At 43.8% G+C, this 21,281-nt stretch overlaps 1 protein-coding gene across 1 annotated transcript in view; it reads right to left on the bottom strand.

The window, feature by feature from the left end:
* LOC124623136 (transient receptor potential protein) overlaps positions 1–21,281 on the bottom strand; it is a gene marked incomplete at its 3' end in the record, with an annotated part of 258,350 nt that overhangs the window by 140,469 nt on the left and 96,600 nt on the right. The window contains exons 6-7 of the mRNA XM_047148927.1: positions 19,109–19,310; positions 2,664–2,834 (exon numbers count right to left, since the gene is read on the bottom strand). Of these exons, the coding sequence (XP_047004883.1) occupies positions 2,664–2,834; positions 19,109–19,310 (373 nt within the window). The remainder of the gene's footprint in view (positions 1–2,663; positions 2,835–19,108; positions 19,311–21,281) is intronic.

The following is a 21,281-nucleotide window of genomic DNA, read 5'->3' as shown; positions in this document are numbered from 1 at the left end:
AGAAGAAGAAGAAGAGGATTGTTGATCAGAATGAGGCTGGAGCAATGACAGTGCTAGGAAAGAAATACTTCCTGATTTATTTATCCTGTGAAGATTCGGACCATTAGACCGTCTCTTAGATCTAACCAAACATATTTTGCATTATATCGATTATGCCCTATATGTTCTAAGACGTTTTACATCTTGTCTGGAATCTAACACTCATAAATAGTTATGACACAAGTTTTTAATAAAAAAATAGCTATATCAGAAAAAAGTTTGTTAAAAGTAGGACTAATAAAGATAAATTACAAGTTGATAGATCTGCCTGAGGCTCTTGTTAGAAATTGGCGTGAGAGGAGGAGATGGAAGAGGGAGAGAAAGAGGGACGTGGCAGAACACAAGTAAAGATCAGGCGAAAAAGAAAGGTTGCGCGACAGACAATAAAACGATATTTGAGGGAAATTTTATAATACTGATAAAGGAAAGTGCTTCAGGTTCTTCTGAAATGTAAAAGGAAATTGGATTGTCTGATAAGGGCAGTTTATTTCAATGGCATACAGCAGGAATGGGAAGAATGAACCTACACACCGAGAACTCGATGGTATGGATGCAGGTATCCAAACTCGGTTTCACTGGGTCTGGCCGAATGCTTTCGAAACGCACGTATCATTGCTCCAAGATCGTCGTACTGTGGTGACAGACACTGTTTGTCGTATTTTATCATCAACCGAATACAATTTCTACACAGAAGCCTAGCATTTATAGCTGAAGCAGTCTCAAATGGATCGGCCGCATCTTTATTACCTTTTTTGAAGGATCAGTCATCCACTGTAGAAATGAATAAATTGACCAGAGCCGACATTAATCTGAGGATGTAGCTTGAAGATAGTCCTCTTTCGGAAGACTTCTAACATCTACGTACCAATTTGTTTTACACCGTGAAATATACGAGATATGTCCACAAAGTAAAATCCGTTTGGTTATATAAAACAAACGTGTACAGATACAGAAAAAATATTTATTGTACAAAAATCTACAACTGTTAAACTACTTTTCTACATAGCTTCCGAAATTTTGTAGGCACTTGTCATAGCGTGGCACAAGTTTTTGTATGCCTTCTTCATAGAAGGTTGCCGCCGCCTGTGTTTTCAACCATACGGTAACACGTTCTTTCAGATCGTTATCGTCGTTGAAGTGTTGACAGATTTTATGTGTAAGAAGAGATGAAAGTCGCTAGGAGCGAGGTCCGGGCTGTACGGAGAATGATCAAACGCGTCCCAGTGAAATTCCCGTAAGAGTTGTCTGGTCACATTTGCCGTGAGTGGTCGGGCATTATCGTGAAAAAAAAAAAAAACACAACACCTTTTGGCAGTAATCCTCGGCGCTTGTTCTTTATTGCAATTTCTTAATGGTCTCGCAGTAACCATGTGTATTGATTGTTTGGTCTCGTGGTAAGAAATCAATCAGCAAAATGCCTTTTCTGTCCCAAAAAACGGTGCACATGACTTTTCGAGGTGTCAAGATTTGCTTAGGCTTAACCTTCATTGGGGATGAAGTGTGCCTCCATTCCACTGATTGCCGTTTTGTTACAGGGGTGTCGTACGATACCCAAGTTTCATCCCCCTTGACTATTTGAGAAAGAAAACCATCGACTTCTTCACTGTAGCGTGTCAAAAACTGAAGTACACTGAATATCCGTTGTTTTTTGTGTTGTTCAGTAAGAATTTTGGGTACCCAACGTCAGCAAAGTTTCCAAAATTTCAGTTTTGCAGTAACAATTTCATGAGATTTGTCGAGCTTCCATAGCAAGGGCACTAAGTGTAAACGTACGGTTGTGCTTAATCTTCAATTGTGTGAACCAGTTCATCAGTAACCACAGACGGGCGTCCACTTCGTTCTCCATTGTGAGTTTGAGTAGTTCTAAGTTCTAGGGGACTGATGACCTCAGACGTTAAGTCCCATAGTGCTAAGAGCCATTTGAATCATTTTTTAGATTCGTCTATGATTTTCCTGATATCGGGGATACGTTTCTCTTCCTCCAAAATGAGTTATTTATTTCCACAATAAAATCATATGTGGGAATTAAAGTATGACAAAAATTATGTATCTCCATGTCTTTTAATGATTATTGATGTTATAATTGAAATTTTTGTTTTATTTAAAACGTAAAAATGTTTATGCCTGGTGGTATGCGACATCATCTTGGAAATACGCTGAATATGAGTCGAAAAATAGGTGACTAATTGGTGTGCTATCTACATACGGAGTAAATAAGCACCTACTTTGCAACTACTTCGTAACAACACGAAAAATGGTTGAAAACTTCTTTGGAATCTGTTAATCAAATAGCGGTCACCTAAATCACCAAAGCTTTTGCAGGGAGAGTAACGAAGTGGGTGGAGGTGGTGGACAGGAGGGAGGGAGGAATCTGAAATCTGAGACGTGTTGTAAATATGCTAGCCACATCTGGAAGTTGATATTTCCAGTTGTGATCTTTGACAGTCTCTGAACTTGATACGTTGGCGATCGTATTTATATTTGCAGTTCACCTTCGTCTGCTCGCCTTTGTTTAGAGTTCACCTTTGTCATGTTGTATACTTACTGGTCAGCTCGTATTTCCGCTCAGGGCTCGTCTTCTTCTACCTGATGGTCACTGTATTGTGTTTGTAACTGCAGCTCACCTTCTTCTGCTTGTACTTGATGGCCAGCTTGAGCCTCTCCAGGGTCTGCCTCTCGCCAGGCTCCCAACTTTCCCCTCCAGGGTTGTGGTTCAGCATGATCTCCAGCTCCAGAGAGGTGCGCGCGTGGTCCAGCAGCGAAGTGGCGAACTCCTGCACGTTCTGCCGCATTTCCTGTAAAAGACAGCCAGTACAGGCGTCAGTCCCGCGTCCTTGGAGTACAGTCCCAACCTACAGGGCGATAACGATTGTTGTATCACATTACAACACATAGAAAAAATGTAGGTTTCTGCGTTTCGAGACATGATGTGATCTCCGAGGTAATTTTCTTCTTACGTTTTTAAAAATATCATGCGTGTCTAAAGTGTCACCTGTTTCAGTCCTCTGCCGTTAACAGTTTCGAACAGTGCAGTTGTCCTTGGTGCTGATACCAGTAAAGCGTTGAAATAGCTCATTTATAACTGTAGTTAAATAATTTGAATATCAGCTCACACAACTTCTAACAAAGTCACGTAGGGTAAGAGATAAAAAATTAAACATAAAATTACGTCTACATCACATCTACATGATACTGTACGATTCACAGTTAAGTGCCTGGGAAAGTGTTCATAGACCCCTTTCAAACTATTTTGTGTTCGGACAGCGCGTGGGAGAAAAGAAGACTTTTTCCGCGCTAGCTCTGATTTCTCTTATTTTATTACAGTGATCATTTCTCCCTATGAAGGCGGGGGACAATAAAATACACTCCTGGAAATGGAAAAAAGAACACATTGACACCGGTGTGTCAGACCCACCATACTTGCTCCGGACACTGCGAGAGGGCTGTACAAGCAATGATCACACGCACGGCACAGCGGACACACCAGGAACCGCGGTGTTGGCCGTCGAATGGCGCTAGCTGCGCAGCATTTGTGCACCGCCGCCGTCAGTGTCAGCCAGTTTGCCGTGGCATACGGAGCTCCATCGCAGTCTTTAACACTGGTAGCATGCCGCGACAGCGTGGACGTGAACCGTATGTGCAGTTGACGGACTTTGAGCGAGGCCGTGTAGTGGGCATGCGGGAGGCCGGGTGGACGTACCGCCGAATTGCTCAACACGTGGGGCGTGAGGTCTCCACAGTACATCGATGTTGTCGCCAGTGGTCGGCGGAAGGTGCACGTGACCGTCGACCTGGGACCGGACCGCAGCGACGCACGGATGCACGCCAAGACCGTAGGATCCTACGCAGTGCCGTAGGGGACCGCACCGCCACTTCCCAGCAAATTAGGGACACTGTTGCTCCTGGGGTATCGGCGAGGACCATTCGCAACCGTCTCCATGAAGCTGGGCTACGGTCCCGCACACCGTTAGGCCGTCTTCCGCTCACGCCCCAACATCGTGCAGCCCGCCTCCAGTGGTGTCGCGACAGGCGTGAATGGAGGGACGAATGGAGACGTGTCGTCTTCAGCGATGAGAGTTGCTTCTGCCTTGGTGCCAATGATGGTCGTATGCGTGTTTGGCGCCGTGCAGGTGAGCGCCACAATCAGGACTGCATACGACCGAGGCACACAGGGCCAACACCCGGCATCATGGTGTGGGGAGCGATCTCCTACACTGGCCGTACACCACTGGTGATCGTCGAGGGGACACTGAATAGTGCACGGTACATCCAAACCGTCATCGAACCCATCGTTCTACCATTCCTAGACCGGCAAGGGAACTTGCTGTTCCAACAGGACAATGCACGTCCGCATGTGTCCCGTGCCACCCAACGTGCTCTAGAAGGTGTAAGTCAACTACCCTGGCCAGCAAGATCTTCGAATCTGTCCCCCATTGAGCATGTTTGGGACTGGATGAAGCGTCGTCTCACGCGGTCTGCACGTCCAGCACGAACGCTGGTCCAACTGAGGCGCCAGGTGGAAATGGCATGGCAAGCCGTTCCACAGGACTACATCCAGCATCTCTACGATCGTCTCCATGGGAGAATAGCAGCCTGCATTGCTGCGAAAGGTGGATATACACTGTACTAGTGCCGACATTGTGCATGCTCTGTTGCCTGTGTCTATGTGCCTGTGGTTCTGTCAGTGTGATCATGTGATGTATCTGACCCCAGGAATGTGTCAATAAAGTTTCCCCTTCCTGGGACAATGAATTCACGGTGTTCTTATTTCAATTTCCAGGAGTGTATTTTCGCATTCGGAGGAGAAAGTTGGTGACTGAAATTTCTTGAGAAATTCCCGCCGCATTGAAAAACGCCCTTGGTTCAATGAATGTTACCCCTATTCGCGTATCATATCGGTGGTTTTCTTTCCCATATTTATACGATGATACAAAGCTTGCTGCCCTTCCTTGAACTTTTTAGATGACCTTCGTTAATTTTCTCTGGCATGAATCCCACTTTGCACAGCAATACTCCAGAAGAGGACGATCAGGAGTAGTGTAGGCTGTCTCTGTAGTAGATCTGTCGCATTTTATAGATGTTATGGTTCGCTTTCCGCACAACATAATCTACGTGGTCGTTCTAATATAAGTTATACGTAATTGTAATCCATAAGTATCCCTAATCTAATATCAGTGTGTGGAATCATACTTTATATTCCACCATGCCAAACTACCTGATCTGTGAAAAGCGCATGCTCTTCGAAAAATTGAACAACACACAGTAAATGAACTTCTTCTTCTTCTTTTGCATGTTCTTTTGTCCCATATCTGCTGGCGGTCGGCGTGGCTATTAACTGATCTGGTATAGTTAGTTTAAGGGCTGGCTGAGTGCTTTTTATGTCGCCACCCTGTTATCGGACGGGACGTAATATGTTTACCCCAGTTGTCGGCGAGTAATATTATTCAGATGAAAGTGAGCGAAGGTTTTATGTAATACTAATTGATTACAAAGGGTGATGTTGTTATTTAATTTTGTGTCACTCCATTCCTATTGCTGTTCCGCATGAAAGGGTGAATAATATCATAAGCCAACGATCCCGAAAACCTTTGGATTTGACTTAGATTGTTTCCTGTGTTACTATCTTCACATACGCAACTCTGCTGCTACGGGCAACTGCTTTACAGGTCTCGCAGCCAGTGTTTTTCTAGGTGGTATGTGAGATGTGTAACAAGTTAGCTGCAGTTATACCATCTCTTCTGAACACCAGTTGCAAGGAATCCCAGCTATGTTAAATAATGTTCATGTTTGGGGAGTTTGGTAAGCAGTGGAAGTGTTTAAACTCAGAAGGGTGCTCATGGAACCACCCTGTAACAATGGGGTGTCACATTGTCCTGCTGGAATTGCCGAAGTCCGTCGGAATGCGTAATGGACATGAATGGGTGCATGTCGTCAGACAGGATGCTTACGTATGTGTTACCTGTCAGAGTCGTATCTAGACGTATCAGGGGTCCCATATCATTCCAACTGCACACGTCCCACACCATTACAGACCCTCCACCAGCTTGAACAGTCCCCTGCTGACGTACAGGGTCCATGGATTCATGAGGTTGTCTCCATACCCGTACACGTCCATCCGTTCGATTCAGTCTGAAATGAGACTCGTCCGACCAAGGAACGTGTTTCCAGTCATCAACAGTCCAATGTCGGTCTTGACAGACATTGCGTAAAGCTTTGTGTCGTGCAGTCATCAAGGGTAAACGAGTGGGCCTTCGCCTCCGAAACGCTATGCCGATGATGTTTCGTTGAGTTGTTCGCACGCTGACACTTGTTGATGGCCTTGAATTGAAATCTGCAGCAATTTACGGAAGGGTTGCACTTCTGTCACCTTGAACTATTCTCTTCAGTCGTCGTTAGTCCGGTTCTTGAAGGATCTTTTTCCCGACGCAGCGATGTCGGAAACTTTATGTTTTACCGGATTCCTGATATTCACGGTACACTCGTAAAAATCCCCATTTCATCGCTACCTCGGAGATGCTGTGTCCCATCGCTCGAGCGCCGACTATAACACCACGTTCAAACTCACTTAAATCTTGATAACCTGCGATTGTTGCAGCTGTAGACGATTTAAAAACTGCGCCAGATTCTTGTTTTCTTATACAGGCGTTTCCGACCGCAGCACTGTATTCTGCCTATTTACATGTCTCTGTATTTGAATACGAATGACTTTACCAGTTTCTTTGGCGCTTCAGTATATATCCGCATAAAAAGAACTATGTTGTTTGGAAACATCCGTAGAATGGAACAGAATGAATTGACGCATCAGATACTGCTGTTTCTTATGAACGATAAACGGAAAGTATGTTGGATTCAAGAGGTAAATATGAATTTGAAAGAAATGGGAAGCAGAGAGTGGCAACACTGTACCTTTCAAATCGAGTATTGAGACTGACACAAATTTCAAGAACAGAATTAACTCATAGTGAACAGATAATGGAGCCGTGGTCCCCTCCACTCGCGGTTGAGTACCGTACTGTTGCTACAGCAGCATATTGAAGATACTGAAGGTGCAATTATAATCACATACGACAGTTGTTCCATATAGGTTAGTTTTCCTTTTTCGCTAGTATACGCACGTGCATAAGATGAGGTACAGTTACTGTGACCGTATCCCAAACTGAAAAGCAGACTTTCGCCGTAGCGGCGTTGTATGTAATGCCAGCGAGTGAATGTGTCTGCCAAGAGATGACGTGGTACTCTCAGTTGCACAAATAGACTTAACGGCTTCGCAGCAATTTACTCATTTCTGGAGAATTGTTTCAGCATTTCGTTGCAAGAAGGATTCCTCCAGATCAGCACAAAGAGCGTCGCGCAGAGGAGGAGCATGCTTCACGTGTTTATCGCAGAATGAAAGAGTGCTCAGAGGGCAGTGTCACGCACTGTGCACCATATTCCTGGAGGCGGGACGTGTAAAAATTAGGAATATGCCACGTCCTGCGCCTGTGCACGTTGTCGGCCGTGGAGGAGCTCATACGAACGAATCGTCTGATCACTACACGAGACACTGCTGTTGAACTCTCGATGCGTAAATCAACGTGCATTGGATAATCCACGAGAAGCTTCGTAACGGTAAAGTTCGTGCACAGTGGCGCCGAAGCACCTTTCAGAAAATCAGAAAACGGCGAGAATGCATGCTTGCCTGACCACGCTATTGAGATACGCGGAACAAGGAACGGACTCCATTGCTCGGCTTGTGCCATTTGATGAAACGCAGCGTCACCACTTCGACCTGGCGTCCAAACGGGTGAGAATAGACCGGCGCCATCCCAGCTCCCCTCGTTCAAAAAATGCCCACTCTGTCCTGAAGGACGTAAAAGTGATTCTCAGTTTCTCTTTCGACGACGCAGGGCCTCTACTCATCGACTGGCTTCCACTGGGTGCAACAGTTAACGCTGAACAGCAATGCAGCACGTGGCTGAAGCTGAGACATGGCGGTAAAAACAAACGCGGGGACCAGCTCCCGAATGGGACGGAGCTAATCCTGAGCAACGCTAGGCCACATGTGACCAAGAATACCCTCGAGTTCCTTCAAGAATTTCGATGGGAGATTTTGGAATATCCTATTTACAGCCCTGATATCTCCCCAAGTGACTTGCATATCTTCGGCTCTTAAAACAATCACTTGAAGGTCAGGGTTTCAGCTGTGACAAGGAAGTGCAGGAACCGTGAAAAACTGGATCCGTCGTGGATCGAGGGGTTTCTACGTTGAAGACATCCGCTCCCTTCGTACGCGGTGCAATCAATGTGTCAAAGTCAGTGGCAGTTATGTATAGTTATAATTGTTCTACATGAAGTGCTATTAGAATATTTTTACCAGTAGTGTCCCACTAATTTGGGCGTATCTTATATACCAAGTTGACGAAAGTCGTGGGATGCGTGCTAGTACAGTGTCGGACGTCCGTTTTCGCAGCGTAATGCAGCAGCTCAACGTTGCATCGGCTCAACAAGTCATTGGGCTTCCCCTGCAGAAATATTGAGCCGTGATACCTCTATACCCCTCAATAATGGCGAAAGTGTAGCTGATGTAGGATGTTGTGCACGAATTGATCTCTCGATTATGTCCCATAAATATTCGGTGGGATTCACGTCGTGCGATCTGAGAAGCCAAATCATGCGGTCGAATTGTCGAGAATGTTCGTCAAACCAATCGCGAACAATCGTGACCTGGTGACATGGTGCACTGCCATCCATAAAAATTCCGTCGTTGTTTGGTTGCTTGCGAACATGAAGTCAATGAATGGCTGCAAATAGTCTCCAAGTAGCCGAAGGTACCATTTCCAGTCAAGAATCAGTTCAGTTGGACCAGAGGACCCAATCCATTTCACGTAAACAAAAGTCAACACCGTTATGGAGCCACCACCAGATCGCTCAGTGCCTTCCTGACAATCCTGGTCCATGGCTTCGTGAGGTCTGCATCACAGTCGAACCGTATAGTCATCTCTTGCCAACTGAGACAGGGCTCTCCTGACCAGGCCACGGTTTTCCGGTCTTCTAGGGCCCAACCGATATGGTCATGAGCCCAGTAGTTTGTAAAGGCATTTGGGTCTGTCATCTGCTCCCAAGACCATTAACTCCAAATTGCGTTGCACCATCCTACCTGCACTATCCCACTTGCGGTTATTTCACACATTATTACTTGTCTATTAGCACTAACAACTATACGCAAACGCCGCTGCTCTCGGTCGTTAAGTGACGGCCTTCAGCCGGTGCGTTGCCCCTAGTGAGAGGTCATGCATTTAATTTGGTGCTCTCGTCACACTCTTGACACTGTGGATTTTGGAATATTTATTTATCTAACTATTTCAGAAATGGAATGGCCCATGCGTCTATCTCCAACTACCATTCCGCGTACAAGGGCTGTTAACTCTACATCTACATCTACATCTACGTGATTACTCTGCTGTTCACAATAAAGTGCGTGGCAGAGGGTTCACTCAACCACCTTCATGCTGTCTCTCTACCGTTCCACTCTCGAACAGCACGCGGGAAAAACGAGCACTTAAATTTTTCCGTGTGAGCCCTGATTTCTCTTATTTTATCGTGATAATCATTTTTACCTATGTAGATCGGTGCCAACAGAATGTTTTCGCAATCGGAGGAGAAAAATGGTGATTGAAATTTCATGATAAGATCCCGTCGTAATGAAAAACGCCTTTGTTTTAATGATTGCCACTCCAATTCACTTATCATGTCTGTGACACAACTCCCCTATTTCACGATAATACAAAACGAGTTCCCTTCTTTGTACTTTTTCGATGTCATCCGTCAGTTCCACCTGATGCAGATCCCACACCGCACAGTAGTACTCCAGAATAGGTCGGACAAGCGTAGTGTAAGTAGTCTATTTGGTAGACACCTTCTAAGTGTTCTGCCAATGAATCGCAGTCTTTGGTTTGCTCTACCCACAATATCATCTATGTGATCGTTCCAGTTTAGGTTATTTGTAATTGAAATCCCTAAATATTTAGTTGCATTTACAGCCCTCAGACTTGTGTGACTTATCGCGTAATCGAAATTTAGCTGATTTCTTTTAGTACTCATGTGAATAACTTCACACTTTTCTTTATTCAGGGTCAACTGACACTTTTCGCTCTACACAGATATCTCATCTAAATCATTCTGCAATTCGTTTTGGTCATCTGATGACTTTACAAGACGGTAAATGACAGCATCATCTGCAAATAATCTAAGAGGGCTACTCAGATTGTCTCCTACGTCGTTAATATAGGTCAGGAACCATAGAGGGCCTATAACACTTTCTTGGGGAATGCCGGATATTACTTCTGTTTTTCTCGATGACTTTCCGTCTATTACTACGAACTGTGACCTTTCTGACAGGAAATCACGAAATCGAGTCGCACAAGTGAGGCGATACTCCGAAGGCACGCAGTCTGATTAGAAGATGCTTGTGAGGAACGGTGTCGAAAGCCTTCTGGAAATGTAAAAATATGGAATCAATTTGACATCCCTTGTCGATAGCACTTATTACTTCATGAGTACAAAGAGCTAGCTGTGTTTCACAAGAACGATATTTTCTGAAACCGTGCTGACTATGTGTCAATAAATCGTTTCTTCGAGGTAATTCATAATGTTCGAATACAGCATACGTTATAAAACCCTACTGCAAATCGACGTTAGTGATATAGGCCTGTAATTCAGCGGATTACTCCTACTTCCCTTTTTGGGTATTGGTGTGACTTGAGCAATTTTCCAGTCTTTAGGTTCGTATCTTTCTGTGAGCGAGTGGTTGTATATAATTGCTAAATATGGAGCTATTTCATCAGCATACTCTGAGAGGAACCTGACTGCTATACAATCTGGACCGCAGGCCTTGCCTTTATTAAGTAATTTAAGCTGCTTTGTTACATCGAGGATATCTACTTCTATGTTACTCATCATGGCAGTTGTTCGTGATTAGAATTCAGGAATATTTACTTCGTCTTCTTTGGTGAAGGAGTTTCGGAAAACCGTGTTTAATAACTCTGCTTTAGTGGCACTGTCATCAGTGACTTCACCGTTGATATCGCGCAGTGAAGGTATTGAATGTGTTTTGCCACTGGTGTGCTTTATGTATGACCAGAATCTGTTTGGGTTTTCTGACAGATTTCGAGACAGAATTTCGTTGTGGGAATTATTAAAAGCATCTCGCATTTAAGTACGCTTCGTGAGGCCTTAATCACGTGGAAACCTTTTCACGTGAATCACTTGAGTATAAATGGCAGCTCCGCCAATCCAATGCCCTTTTATACTATATACACGATGCTATCACTAACTGTACATGAGCATGTCGCTGTCCCATGTCTTTTGTCACCTCGGTCTATCTTGTAAAAAGAGCTTCCACGTTTCCAGAGTTTTTTTCCTTCTTACAACCACACTGTCTTATTAATATTTTTGTACAGTAAGTGGAAAGAATTGTTTATTATCTAGTCGGTTCTTTGCCATGCTATAATTAACCTGGAATTTATTAGGAAACTAGAGGCAGTCGTAAGCACAATTCCCGATAGCTTCCATGTTTCCACAGTTTTTTTCCTTCTTACAACCACACTGTCGTATTAATATTTTTGTACAGTAAGTGGAAAGAATTGTTTATTATCTAGTCGGTTCTTTGCCACGCTATAATTAATATGGAATTTATTAGGAAACTCGAGGCAGTCGTAAGCACAATTCCCGATAGCTTCCATGTTTCCACAGTTTTTTTCCTTCTTACAACCACACTGTCGTATTAATATTTTTGTACAGTAAGTGGAAAGAATTGTTTATTATCTAGTCGGTTCTTTGCCATGCTATAATTAATCTGGAATTTATTAGGAAACTCGAGGCAGTCGTAAGCACAATTCCCGATAGCTACCATGTTTCCACAGTTTTTTTCCTTCTTACAACCACACTGTCGTATTAATATTTTTGTACAGTAGGTGGAAAGAATTGTTTATTATCTAGTCGGTTCTTTGCCATGCTATAATTAATATGGAATTTATTAGGAAACTCGAGGCAGTCGTAAGCACAATTCCCGATAGCTTCCATGTTTCCACAGTTTTTTTCCTTCTTACAACCACACTGTCGTATTAATATTTTTGTACAGTAAGTGGAAAGAATTGTTTATTATCTAGTCGGTTCTTTGCCATGCTATAATTAATCTGGAATTTATTAGGAAACTCGAGGCAGTCGTAAGCACAATTCCCGATATTATTCGTCACTCAGTATGTAAAGGAATTTTTTGCAGTGCCGTAATTGACAAGAACGCGGACAGAGGCACGAAAGGCCGCCGGATGTCGCGTTTCGTTCGGCGCTCGCATTTCGGCGGAGCGTTTATCTGACGCCCACCTCGCGCCGCGGCAGCGCGCCTGCTAAAGCCGGCGTGGCGTGCGGAGCGGCCGGCGGGCTGGTTGCCGTGCTCGGTGCGGCGTGCCGTCGCGCCTCCCACGCCTCCCTCAAATATTCAGCGCTGCGCTGCGCTGGCTGCTCCTCAAAGCGAGGTGCTGCCGCCGACTGCGATTACGTTTCGGTGAAATGTAACCAGCGCGCTTCACAACCTGCAGCTGCAAAAAGCCTCTGACCTTGCCTACCTAGGAACTTACGAATCTCGTAAACCAGAGCCGAAACTTATTTTCCGCACCCAAATTAACTTTGGCAACCACGCATTCATTATTTACATCTACATCTACATCTACATGGTTACTCTGCAATTCACACTTAAATGCCTGGCAGAGTAGTAATAGAACCCAGTACGTTGTCCTCGATGGTGAGTGTTCATCGGAGGTGAGGGTATCATCTGGAGTGCCCCAGGGAAGTGTGGTAGGTCCGCTGTTGTTTTCTATCTACATAAATGATCTTTTGGATAGGGTGGATAGCAATGTGCGGCTGTTTGCTGATGATGCTGTGGTGTACGGGAAGGTGTCATCGTTGAGTGACTGTAGGAGGATACAAGATGACTTGGACAGGATTTGTGATTGGTGTTAAGAATGGCAGCTAACTCTAAATATAGATAAATGTAAATTAATGCAGATGAATAGGAAAAAGAATCCCGTAATGTTTGAATACTCCATTAGTAGTGTAGCGCTTGACACAGTCACGTCGATTAAATATTTGGGGGTAACATTGCAGTGCGATACGAAGTGGGACAAGCATGTAATGGCAGTTGTGGGGAAGACGGATAGTCTTCGGTTCATTGGTAGAATATTGGGAAGATGTGGTTCATCTGTAAAGGAGACCGCTTATAAAACACTGATACGACCTATTCTTGAGTACTGCTCGAGCGTTTGGGATCTCTATCAGGTCGGATTGAGGGAGGACATAGAAGCAATTCAGAGGCGGGCTGCTAGATTTGTTACTGGTAGGTTTGATCATCACGCGAGTGTTACGGAAATGCTTCAAGAACTCGGGTGGGAGTCTCTAGAGGAAAGGAGGAGTTCTTTTCGTGAATCGCTACTGAGGAAATTTAGAGAGCCAGTATTTGAGGCCGACTGCAGTACAATTTTACTGCCGCCAACTTACATTTCGCAGAAAGACCACAAAGATAAGATAAGAGAGATTAGGGCTCGTACAGAGGCATATAGGCAGTCATTTTTCCCTCGTTCTGTTTGAGAGTGGAACAGGCTAGTTGTGGTACGAGATACCCTCCGCTACGCACCGTATGGTGGATTGCGGAGTATCTATGTAAATGTAGATGTAGATGTAGAGGGTTCATCGAACCATTTTCATACTACTTCTCTACCATTCCACTCTAGAATGGCGCGTGGGAAAAAGGAACACCGAAATCTTTCCGTTCGAGCTCTGATTTCTCTTATTTTATTACGATGATCATTTCTCGCTACGTAGGTGGGTGTCAACAAAATATTTACGAATTCTGATGAGAAAGTTGGTGATTGAAATGTCGTAAATAGCGTTCAGTAAGTAATCGAGCCTCGGGTGTTATTATTGGGTTGGTGCAGAAGTTCGTAGCGTTTTTCCGTATACTTAATAAACGCAACAAATACACATGACAGTGACTTTAGTCATTAGTAACATATCCTCCTTCACTTTTTACAATAGTTTTCCAACACTGGCGTAATTTTGTGACTTGGCAGGTGTAAAAATCACCTGGTTCTGAGGCGAAGAAGTCGTCGAGCCATGTTCGGAGCGCTTTTACAAAATGCTCAAATGTGTGTGAGTTCTTAAGGGACCAAACTGCTGAGGTTATCGGTCCCTAGACTTACACACTACTTAAACTAACGTATGGTAAGAACAACACCTACGCCTATGCCCGAGAGAGCACTCGAACCTCCGGCGGGAGGGGCCGCGCAGTCAGTGACTTGGCGCCTCTAACCGCGCGGTCACTCCGCGCGGCAGCGCTTTTTCAACTGGAGATGAGATTCCTCGAAGGTTGTTCTACAGAGAGCGGGAAAGCTGTAAATTTGACGGCGCAATATCAGGTGAATAAGGTGGGTGCGGAATGAGTTCCCAAACCAACTCCTGTAAAGTGTTTTTATCAGTCTAGCAGAACGTGTGTGAGCGTTATCGTAGACTATCATTACTTAACGCAGTCCTCCTGGTCGTTTTTCTCGGATTGCATCTGGAAGACGTTTCATTCGTTGACAATAAATGGCAGCAGTGATAGTTATACCTCGGAAAAGCAATTCGTAGTACACCATAGCGTCGCCGTTCCACCAGATAACAACAATATTTTTTATGGATGCGCACACGTATTTTTACTGGGAGTTGTTACTTTGTTTGGGCTCAAACATTCCTTATATTACCACAAAGACCTCACCCACACGTAACGATACGGAATGAGAATGGTCGATGTTGTTCAGTAGCCAGTTGATGACTAGCAAGCGGCTACTCGCCGATTTTTGTGATTCTGGGTCAGAGCATGCGGTACCCATACATCCGTTTCTTGAACCTTCCCCATTGCATGCAAATGTCGCACGACGGTGGAAAGAGCACAGTTGATCACACTTGCCAGGTCTCGAGTGCCATTGTGGATTGACAGGGGTGAGACGTCAAACAGGCCGACTTGGAGCAGGAGAGGCACCACAGGACATTTTAATTTCCACTGTCTATACTTTTACAAATAAATGCATAAAACTTTAACAGCATGACCAGGAAGGATTCACGATTCATACTGATAACAGTGGAAGCTCAAAAACGTAACAAAACACATTTTTTTACATGTGAAATTTCATCATTTTTTCACTTACTACTGGCTGCATTTGTTGCTATAGGTACACTTTTCTTCCTAAGTAAGAGAGTTACACGTGTATGAAACTTTTGAAGTTATTTAATTTATGAAGAAATGAATGAACTGTTACATTTTAAACTTCATGTTTAGGAAAAACTCAAGTTCTATAGTTAATTATCTCAATTTTTTCCACAGTTTTTTAATAGATTTGGAAAATTCTAGAGTTTCATACACCTGTAACTACTGTTTGTATGCTATGAAAAATTCATCGAAGAATCTCTCTTACTTAGGAAGAAAAGTGTACTTAGGAAGAAAAGTGTACCTATAGCAACAAATGGCAGTAATAAGTGAATAAAGGATGAAATTTCACATGTAAAAAAAAGGTATTTTTCTACGTTTATGAACTTCCACTGCGATGAGTGTGAGTCCTCAATCCTTCCTGGTCATGGTGACAAAGTTTTATGAATTAATTTGTAACAGTATTGACAGTAGAAATCAAAATGTCCTGTGGTGATACTCCTGCTCCAAGTCGGCCCGTTTTGACGTCCTACCCCCGTTAATGCGTTTAAACGATCTTCATTAGACCTCGAAGGTCTTGCTGAACGCTGAGAGTCACTAATGTCAAAGCGATCTTCCTTAAAATGAGAAAACCATTTTATTGCTGTGCTCTGTCCAAAGGGATTACCCTCATACACGGCCGAAATGTTTCTGGCCACCTCCGCTACTGTCGCCCCTCTATTGAACTCAAACAGATGACTATGTCGGAAATGTTCCGATTTCTTCAGTTAGCATTTCATTTTCTAGTGTCTATATCTCCAGGCAGTATCTCCAAATGACAAAATGACAATATATAAACTAAAATAGCAACAGTGAAGAACAAATAAAAAATTATGGTCGATAAATGAACCTGTAGCAACGAGAATACCAATACGCAAACAAAAACGCTACGAACTTATTACTATTAATTACTTATATTGGTTACTTATATTGGTTATACAGTATGTGTAAAGTATGTTGGGATTCGCTTAGTGCTTTCATTCTGAAACACTTTATGGATAAAATCCGGGTGTTTGCTGTGATGCCATTTATGTGCCTCGAGAAAAGCAAGCAGTTGCTAGCTGCAACACTTCCCCTATGTGTTAAATTTTTAAAATCAGGTTATACCTCTTAATCAGTAGACTATGACAGGTTTTTAAATTTTTAAATTCAATAATTACCCTGAAAATTGAAAATCAAATTTTTGTTGCCTCTTTAAGCTGCCAGATAGGCATCTTACAGCTTGTACTGCGTTATTGGAAAGCAATTTGCTGTCCCTCCTAGCACTAGTCAGACACATTTTCTCTGGCTTTTCGGCAGATATTGGGAATTTAGTTTTTCCCGATTTGTAGCTGGAGTCATTCCAAAGAATAGCACTCATCAGGCCTTTCTATGCGACGCCTAGCGTCGAGAAAGTGTCGGTTTGTTCCCAAGTATAAACAAAATGATTTATGAACTGGAACTTTATGTGCCTATTCGATAGAGCGGTCCGAAATTAGTCTAGCGCTATATTCGTTTTATCGTTATGTATGAACAGGAACATTTTTTAAAAAAAAAGTATTCCAGTAGCGGCTGAGCAGTGTTGCTGAAAGGCGGTAGCAGTCAACGTGGGCCATGGCGGCTACAGTACTGCTTATTTAAGGTGTTTTAACGTTCCTGTTAACAGATAACTGTCGACACTGGGCTTAGCATGAAAGATGTGATGAGAAATGTTTTTGGGCTGTCTTCAGCTATACATTAGAGAAATGAAATTGCAATTATGTGCCAAAGAAAATGCGCCTGACGAGTCTAAGGAGGAAAGGGTTGATTCAGCAGTTGCCCTTACCTTTGGGTGTTATGCAACCTGCAACGCCTTCAATAAGCACCCGCGAGATTTTCATATTCTCCTGCTAGCTGTGTGCAGTTTATTAATCTTACAGAAAAAAATGAGCAGCACCTTTTTGTAGGAAATTTAATGTAGTTAAATTTTATACTGTCATACGTTTTCGATGGGCGCCACAGTTTTCGAGTTTTTCAAGAAAAACGCATTTAAAGATCAGTTTTGTACGTTTTTCTCGAATAATTCAGAAACTACAGCCTCTAGGGGAAATAGATCGCAATATAAAATTTAACTACATTAAATTTCCTACGGAAATATCCTGGTCATTTGCGCATGGCGAGGGAGAAAATATAAAAGTCTTACCTGTGGTATTTGAAGGTGTTGCAGCTTGCATAAAGCCTGTAGGGACAGGCAGTTGAATGACGTTGTTATATTAATGTTAACTATTAATGTTAACTATTCAACATCCCATTAGAACTACTGACGGCCTTGGGAGAGCCAGTCCTGACAAAACTCTACCATCTGGTGAGCAACATGTATGAGACAGGCGAAATACCCTCAGACTTCAAGAAGAATATAATAATTCCAATCCCAAAAAAGCAGATGTTGAGAGGTGTGAAAATCACCGAACTATCGGTTTAATAAGTCACAGCTGCAAAATACTAACACGAATTCTTTGCAGACGAATGGAAAAACTGGTAGAAGACGATCCTCGGGGAAGGTCAGCTTGGATTCCATAGAAATCTTGGAACACGCGAGGCAATACTGACCTTACGACTTATCTTAGAAGAAAGATTAAGGAAAGGCAAACCTACATTTGTAGCATTTGTAGACTTAGAGAAAGATTTTGACAATGTTGACTGGAATACTCTCTTTCAAATTCTAAAGGTGGCAAGGGTAAAATGCAGGGAGCGAAAGGCTATTTACAATCTGTACAGAAACCAGATGGCAGTTATAAGAGTGGAGGGGCATGAAAGGGAAGCAGTGGTTGGGAAGGGAGTGAGACGGGGTTGTAGCCATTCCCTGATGTTATTCAATGTGTATATTGAGCAAGCAGTAAAGGAAACAACAGAAAAATTCGGAGTAGGTATTAAAATCCACGGAGAAGAAATAAAAACTTTGAGGTTCGCCGATGACATTGTAATTCTGGCAGAGACAGCAAAGGACTTGGAAGAGCAGTTGAACGGAATGGACAGTGTCTTGAAAGGAGGATATAAGATGAACATCAGCAAAACGAAAACGAGGTTAATGGAATGTAGTCGAATTAAATCGGGTGATGCTGCGGGAATTAGATTAGGAAATGAGACGCTTAAAGTAGTACATGAGTTTTGCTATTTGGGGAGCAAAATAACTGAGGACGGTCGAAGTAGAGAAGATACAAAATGTAGACTGGCAATGGCTAGGAAAGCGTTTCTGAAGGAGAGAAATTTGTTAACATCGTGTATAGATTTAAGTGTCAGGAAGTCGTTTCTGAAAGTATTTGCGTGGAGTGTAGCCATGTATGGAAGTGAAACATGGACGATAAATAGTTTGGACAAGAAGAGAATAAAAGCTTTGGAATTGTGGTGCTACAGAAGAATGCTGAAAATTAGATGGGTAGATCATATAACGAAAGAGGTCAGGTATTGAATAGAATTGGAGAGAAGAGGAGTTTGTGGCACAACTTGACAAGAAGAAGGGATCGGTTGGTAGGGCATATTCTGAGGCATCAAGGGATCACCAATTTAGTATTGGAGGGCAGCGCGGAGGGTAAAAATCGTAGAGGGAGACCAAGAGATGAATACAATAAGCAGATTCAGAAGGATGAAGGTTGCAGTAGTTACTGGGAGATGAAGAAGCTTGCACAGGATAGAGTAGCATAGAGAGGTGCATCAAACTAGTCTCAGGACTGAAGACCACAACAACAAGAATTCCTTGTAAGTGGCAGTATTGTTTGCAGCAAGAAGGCCAGTAGAAAGTTTTGGCTGCCGATGCCGCTGCTTGGCGTCGCAGGCGAGGCGGCGCGCCGGCGCACTCACGTTGTACTCGTCTCGGAACTCGTTCTCCATGCGGGAGAGGCGGCGCACCTCCCAGGAGAGCTCGAAGGCGGTGAGCAGCGGGTCCCGGGAGGAGAGCGCGATCAGCGACGAGGCGGTGAGAGCGCGGTACGCGTTGATGCGCGCCTGCGAGTGCCGCAGCGAGTCCGCCTCGCTCGACACCACGCACTCGTCGCAGCCGCACCTGCCGACAGGCGGAACACGGCGCCGGGCGTCTGTCACACTGGCGTTCATCACAAGAATAAATCTCATGTCAACGTTACACTATGAAACTTCCTGGCAGATTAAAACTGTGTGCCCGGCCGAGACTCGAACTCGGGACCTTTGCCTTTCGCGGGCAAGTGCTCTACCATAATTTTTTTTTTTTTTTTTTTTTTGTGGACAGCTGAAAATGTGTGCCCCGACCGGGACTCGAATCCGGAATCTCCTGCTTACATGCCGGCCGAAGTGGCCGTGCGGTTAAAGGCGCTGCAGTCTGGAACCGCAAGACCGCTACGGTCGCAGGTTCGAATCCTGCCTCGGGCATGGATGTTTGTGATGTCCTTAGGTTAGTTAGGTTTAACTAGTTCTAAGTTCTAGGGGACTAATGTCCTCAGCAGTTGAGTCCCATAGTGCTCAGAGCCATTTGAACCATTTTGTACATGCTTGCATGGCAGACGCTCTATCCATCTTTTTTTATTTTTTTTATTTAAAAAAAATTTTTTTTTGTTCATATACATCAATAGGTACTGCTGAAAATGTGTGCCCCGACAGGGACTCGAACCCGAACCCGGGATCTCCTACTTACATGCAAACGCTCTATCCATCTTTTTTTTCCCCCTGGAATAAATGATGACTATTTTTTTTTATTCTTTGGGTTTTTAAATGTGAGGCTTACCACCTTTGCTGACATACATGTTGTTGTACTACCGCATAAATTGTGTCTACAATATCCATATGTTGACAAATAGTGGCTGAGTAGAAAATTAATTAATTAAGGAAATGAAGAAAACTGAAAATGCCCAAATGAAAGACAGGAAGACATTGCGGATAGTACAGATACAAAAGAAACATGCTCCAAAGAAATTCGTGTCGGGGGCGACACCTGCTCACGACCCGACGTTCGATAGAGCAAGAGAGCCATCTATCGACTCGTTCCCCAGACGTTGGTGTAAGACTGGGTCGTCTTCTCGAAATTAACTAAGGGTCCGTACGTGTGATCGATGTCTATCTCGGCTTCTTCGTCTATCTCATCTCTCACCCGTCACACCCCATCTGGCCGGCGGGTCGGTAAATGTAAGTCGCAAGTAATTAGCGAAGTCTTGCCCATATCTCTTATGCTGTTGCAACTTCGTGTGTCCATCGAGGAGAAAACGCCAAAAATCAATTTTATCCTTTTCCGATTCGTTATACACGTAGCCCACCACCATTCCCCGTACCCACGTCACTGCATTGGTTTTTTGGACCGGAAAATAAGATTCTTGGGGGAAAAAGGTGTGTCTGACGAAATTGTGTGAGGGGCGGAGCGTAACAGGAACGCCAATATGCGTTGTGCTAAGTGCCACACTCGAGCCGTCCCACTACATGCTAAACGATGTTCATCAGTGTCCACTGTTGCGCAGCCTAAACATAGTAGAGTGTCTGCCAAATGAATCGCGTGCCGCCGTTGATTCGTTGCGAACTTCCTATTTACCACCAATTCAATTTAAAATTCTGAAGGTGGCAGGGGTAAAATACAGGGAGCGAAAGGCTATTAACAATTTATACAGAAACCAGATGGCCGTTATAAGAGTCGAGGGGCATGAAAGGGAAGCAGTGGTTGGGAAGTGAGTGAGACAGGGACTGTAGCCTGTCCCCGATGTTATTCAATCTGTATATTGAGCAAGCAGTAAAGGAAACAAAAGAAAAATTCCGAGTAGGTATTAAAGTCCATGGAGAAGGAATAAAAACTTTGAGGTTCGCCGATGACATTGTAATTCTGTCAGAGACAGCAAAGGACTTGGAAGAGCAGTTGAACGGAATGGACAGTGTCTCGGAAGGAGGATATAAGGTGTACATCAACAAAAGGAAAACGAGGATAATGGAATGTAGTCGAATTAAATCGGGTGATGCTGAGGGAATTAGATTAAGAAATGAGACACTTAAGGTAGTAAAGGAGTTTTGCTATTTGGGGAGC

Source organism: Schistocerca americana, chromosome 7, assembly GCF_021461395.2.
Source record: "Schistocerca americana isolate TAMUIC-IGC-003095 chromosome 7, iqSchAmer2.1, whole genome shotgun sequence".
NCBI lineage: Eukaryota > Metazoa > Arthropoda > Insecta > Orthoptera > Acrididae > Schistocerca > Schistocerca americana.
The sequence above is the reverse complement of the archived record's forward strand: the minus strand, read 5'-3'. Positions and strand labels throughout refer to the sequence as shown.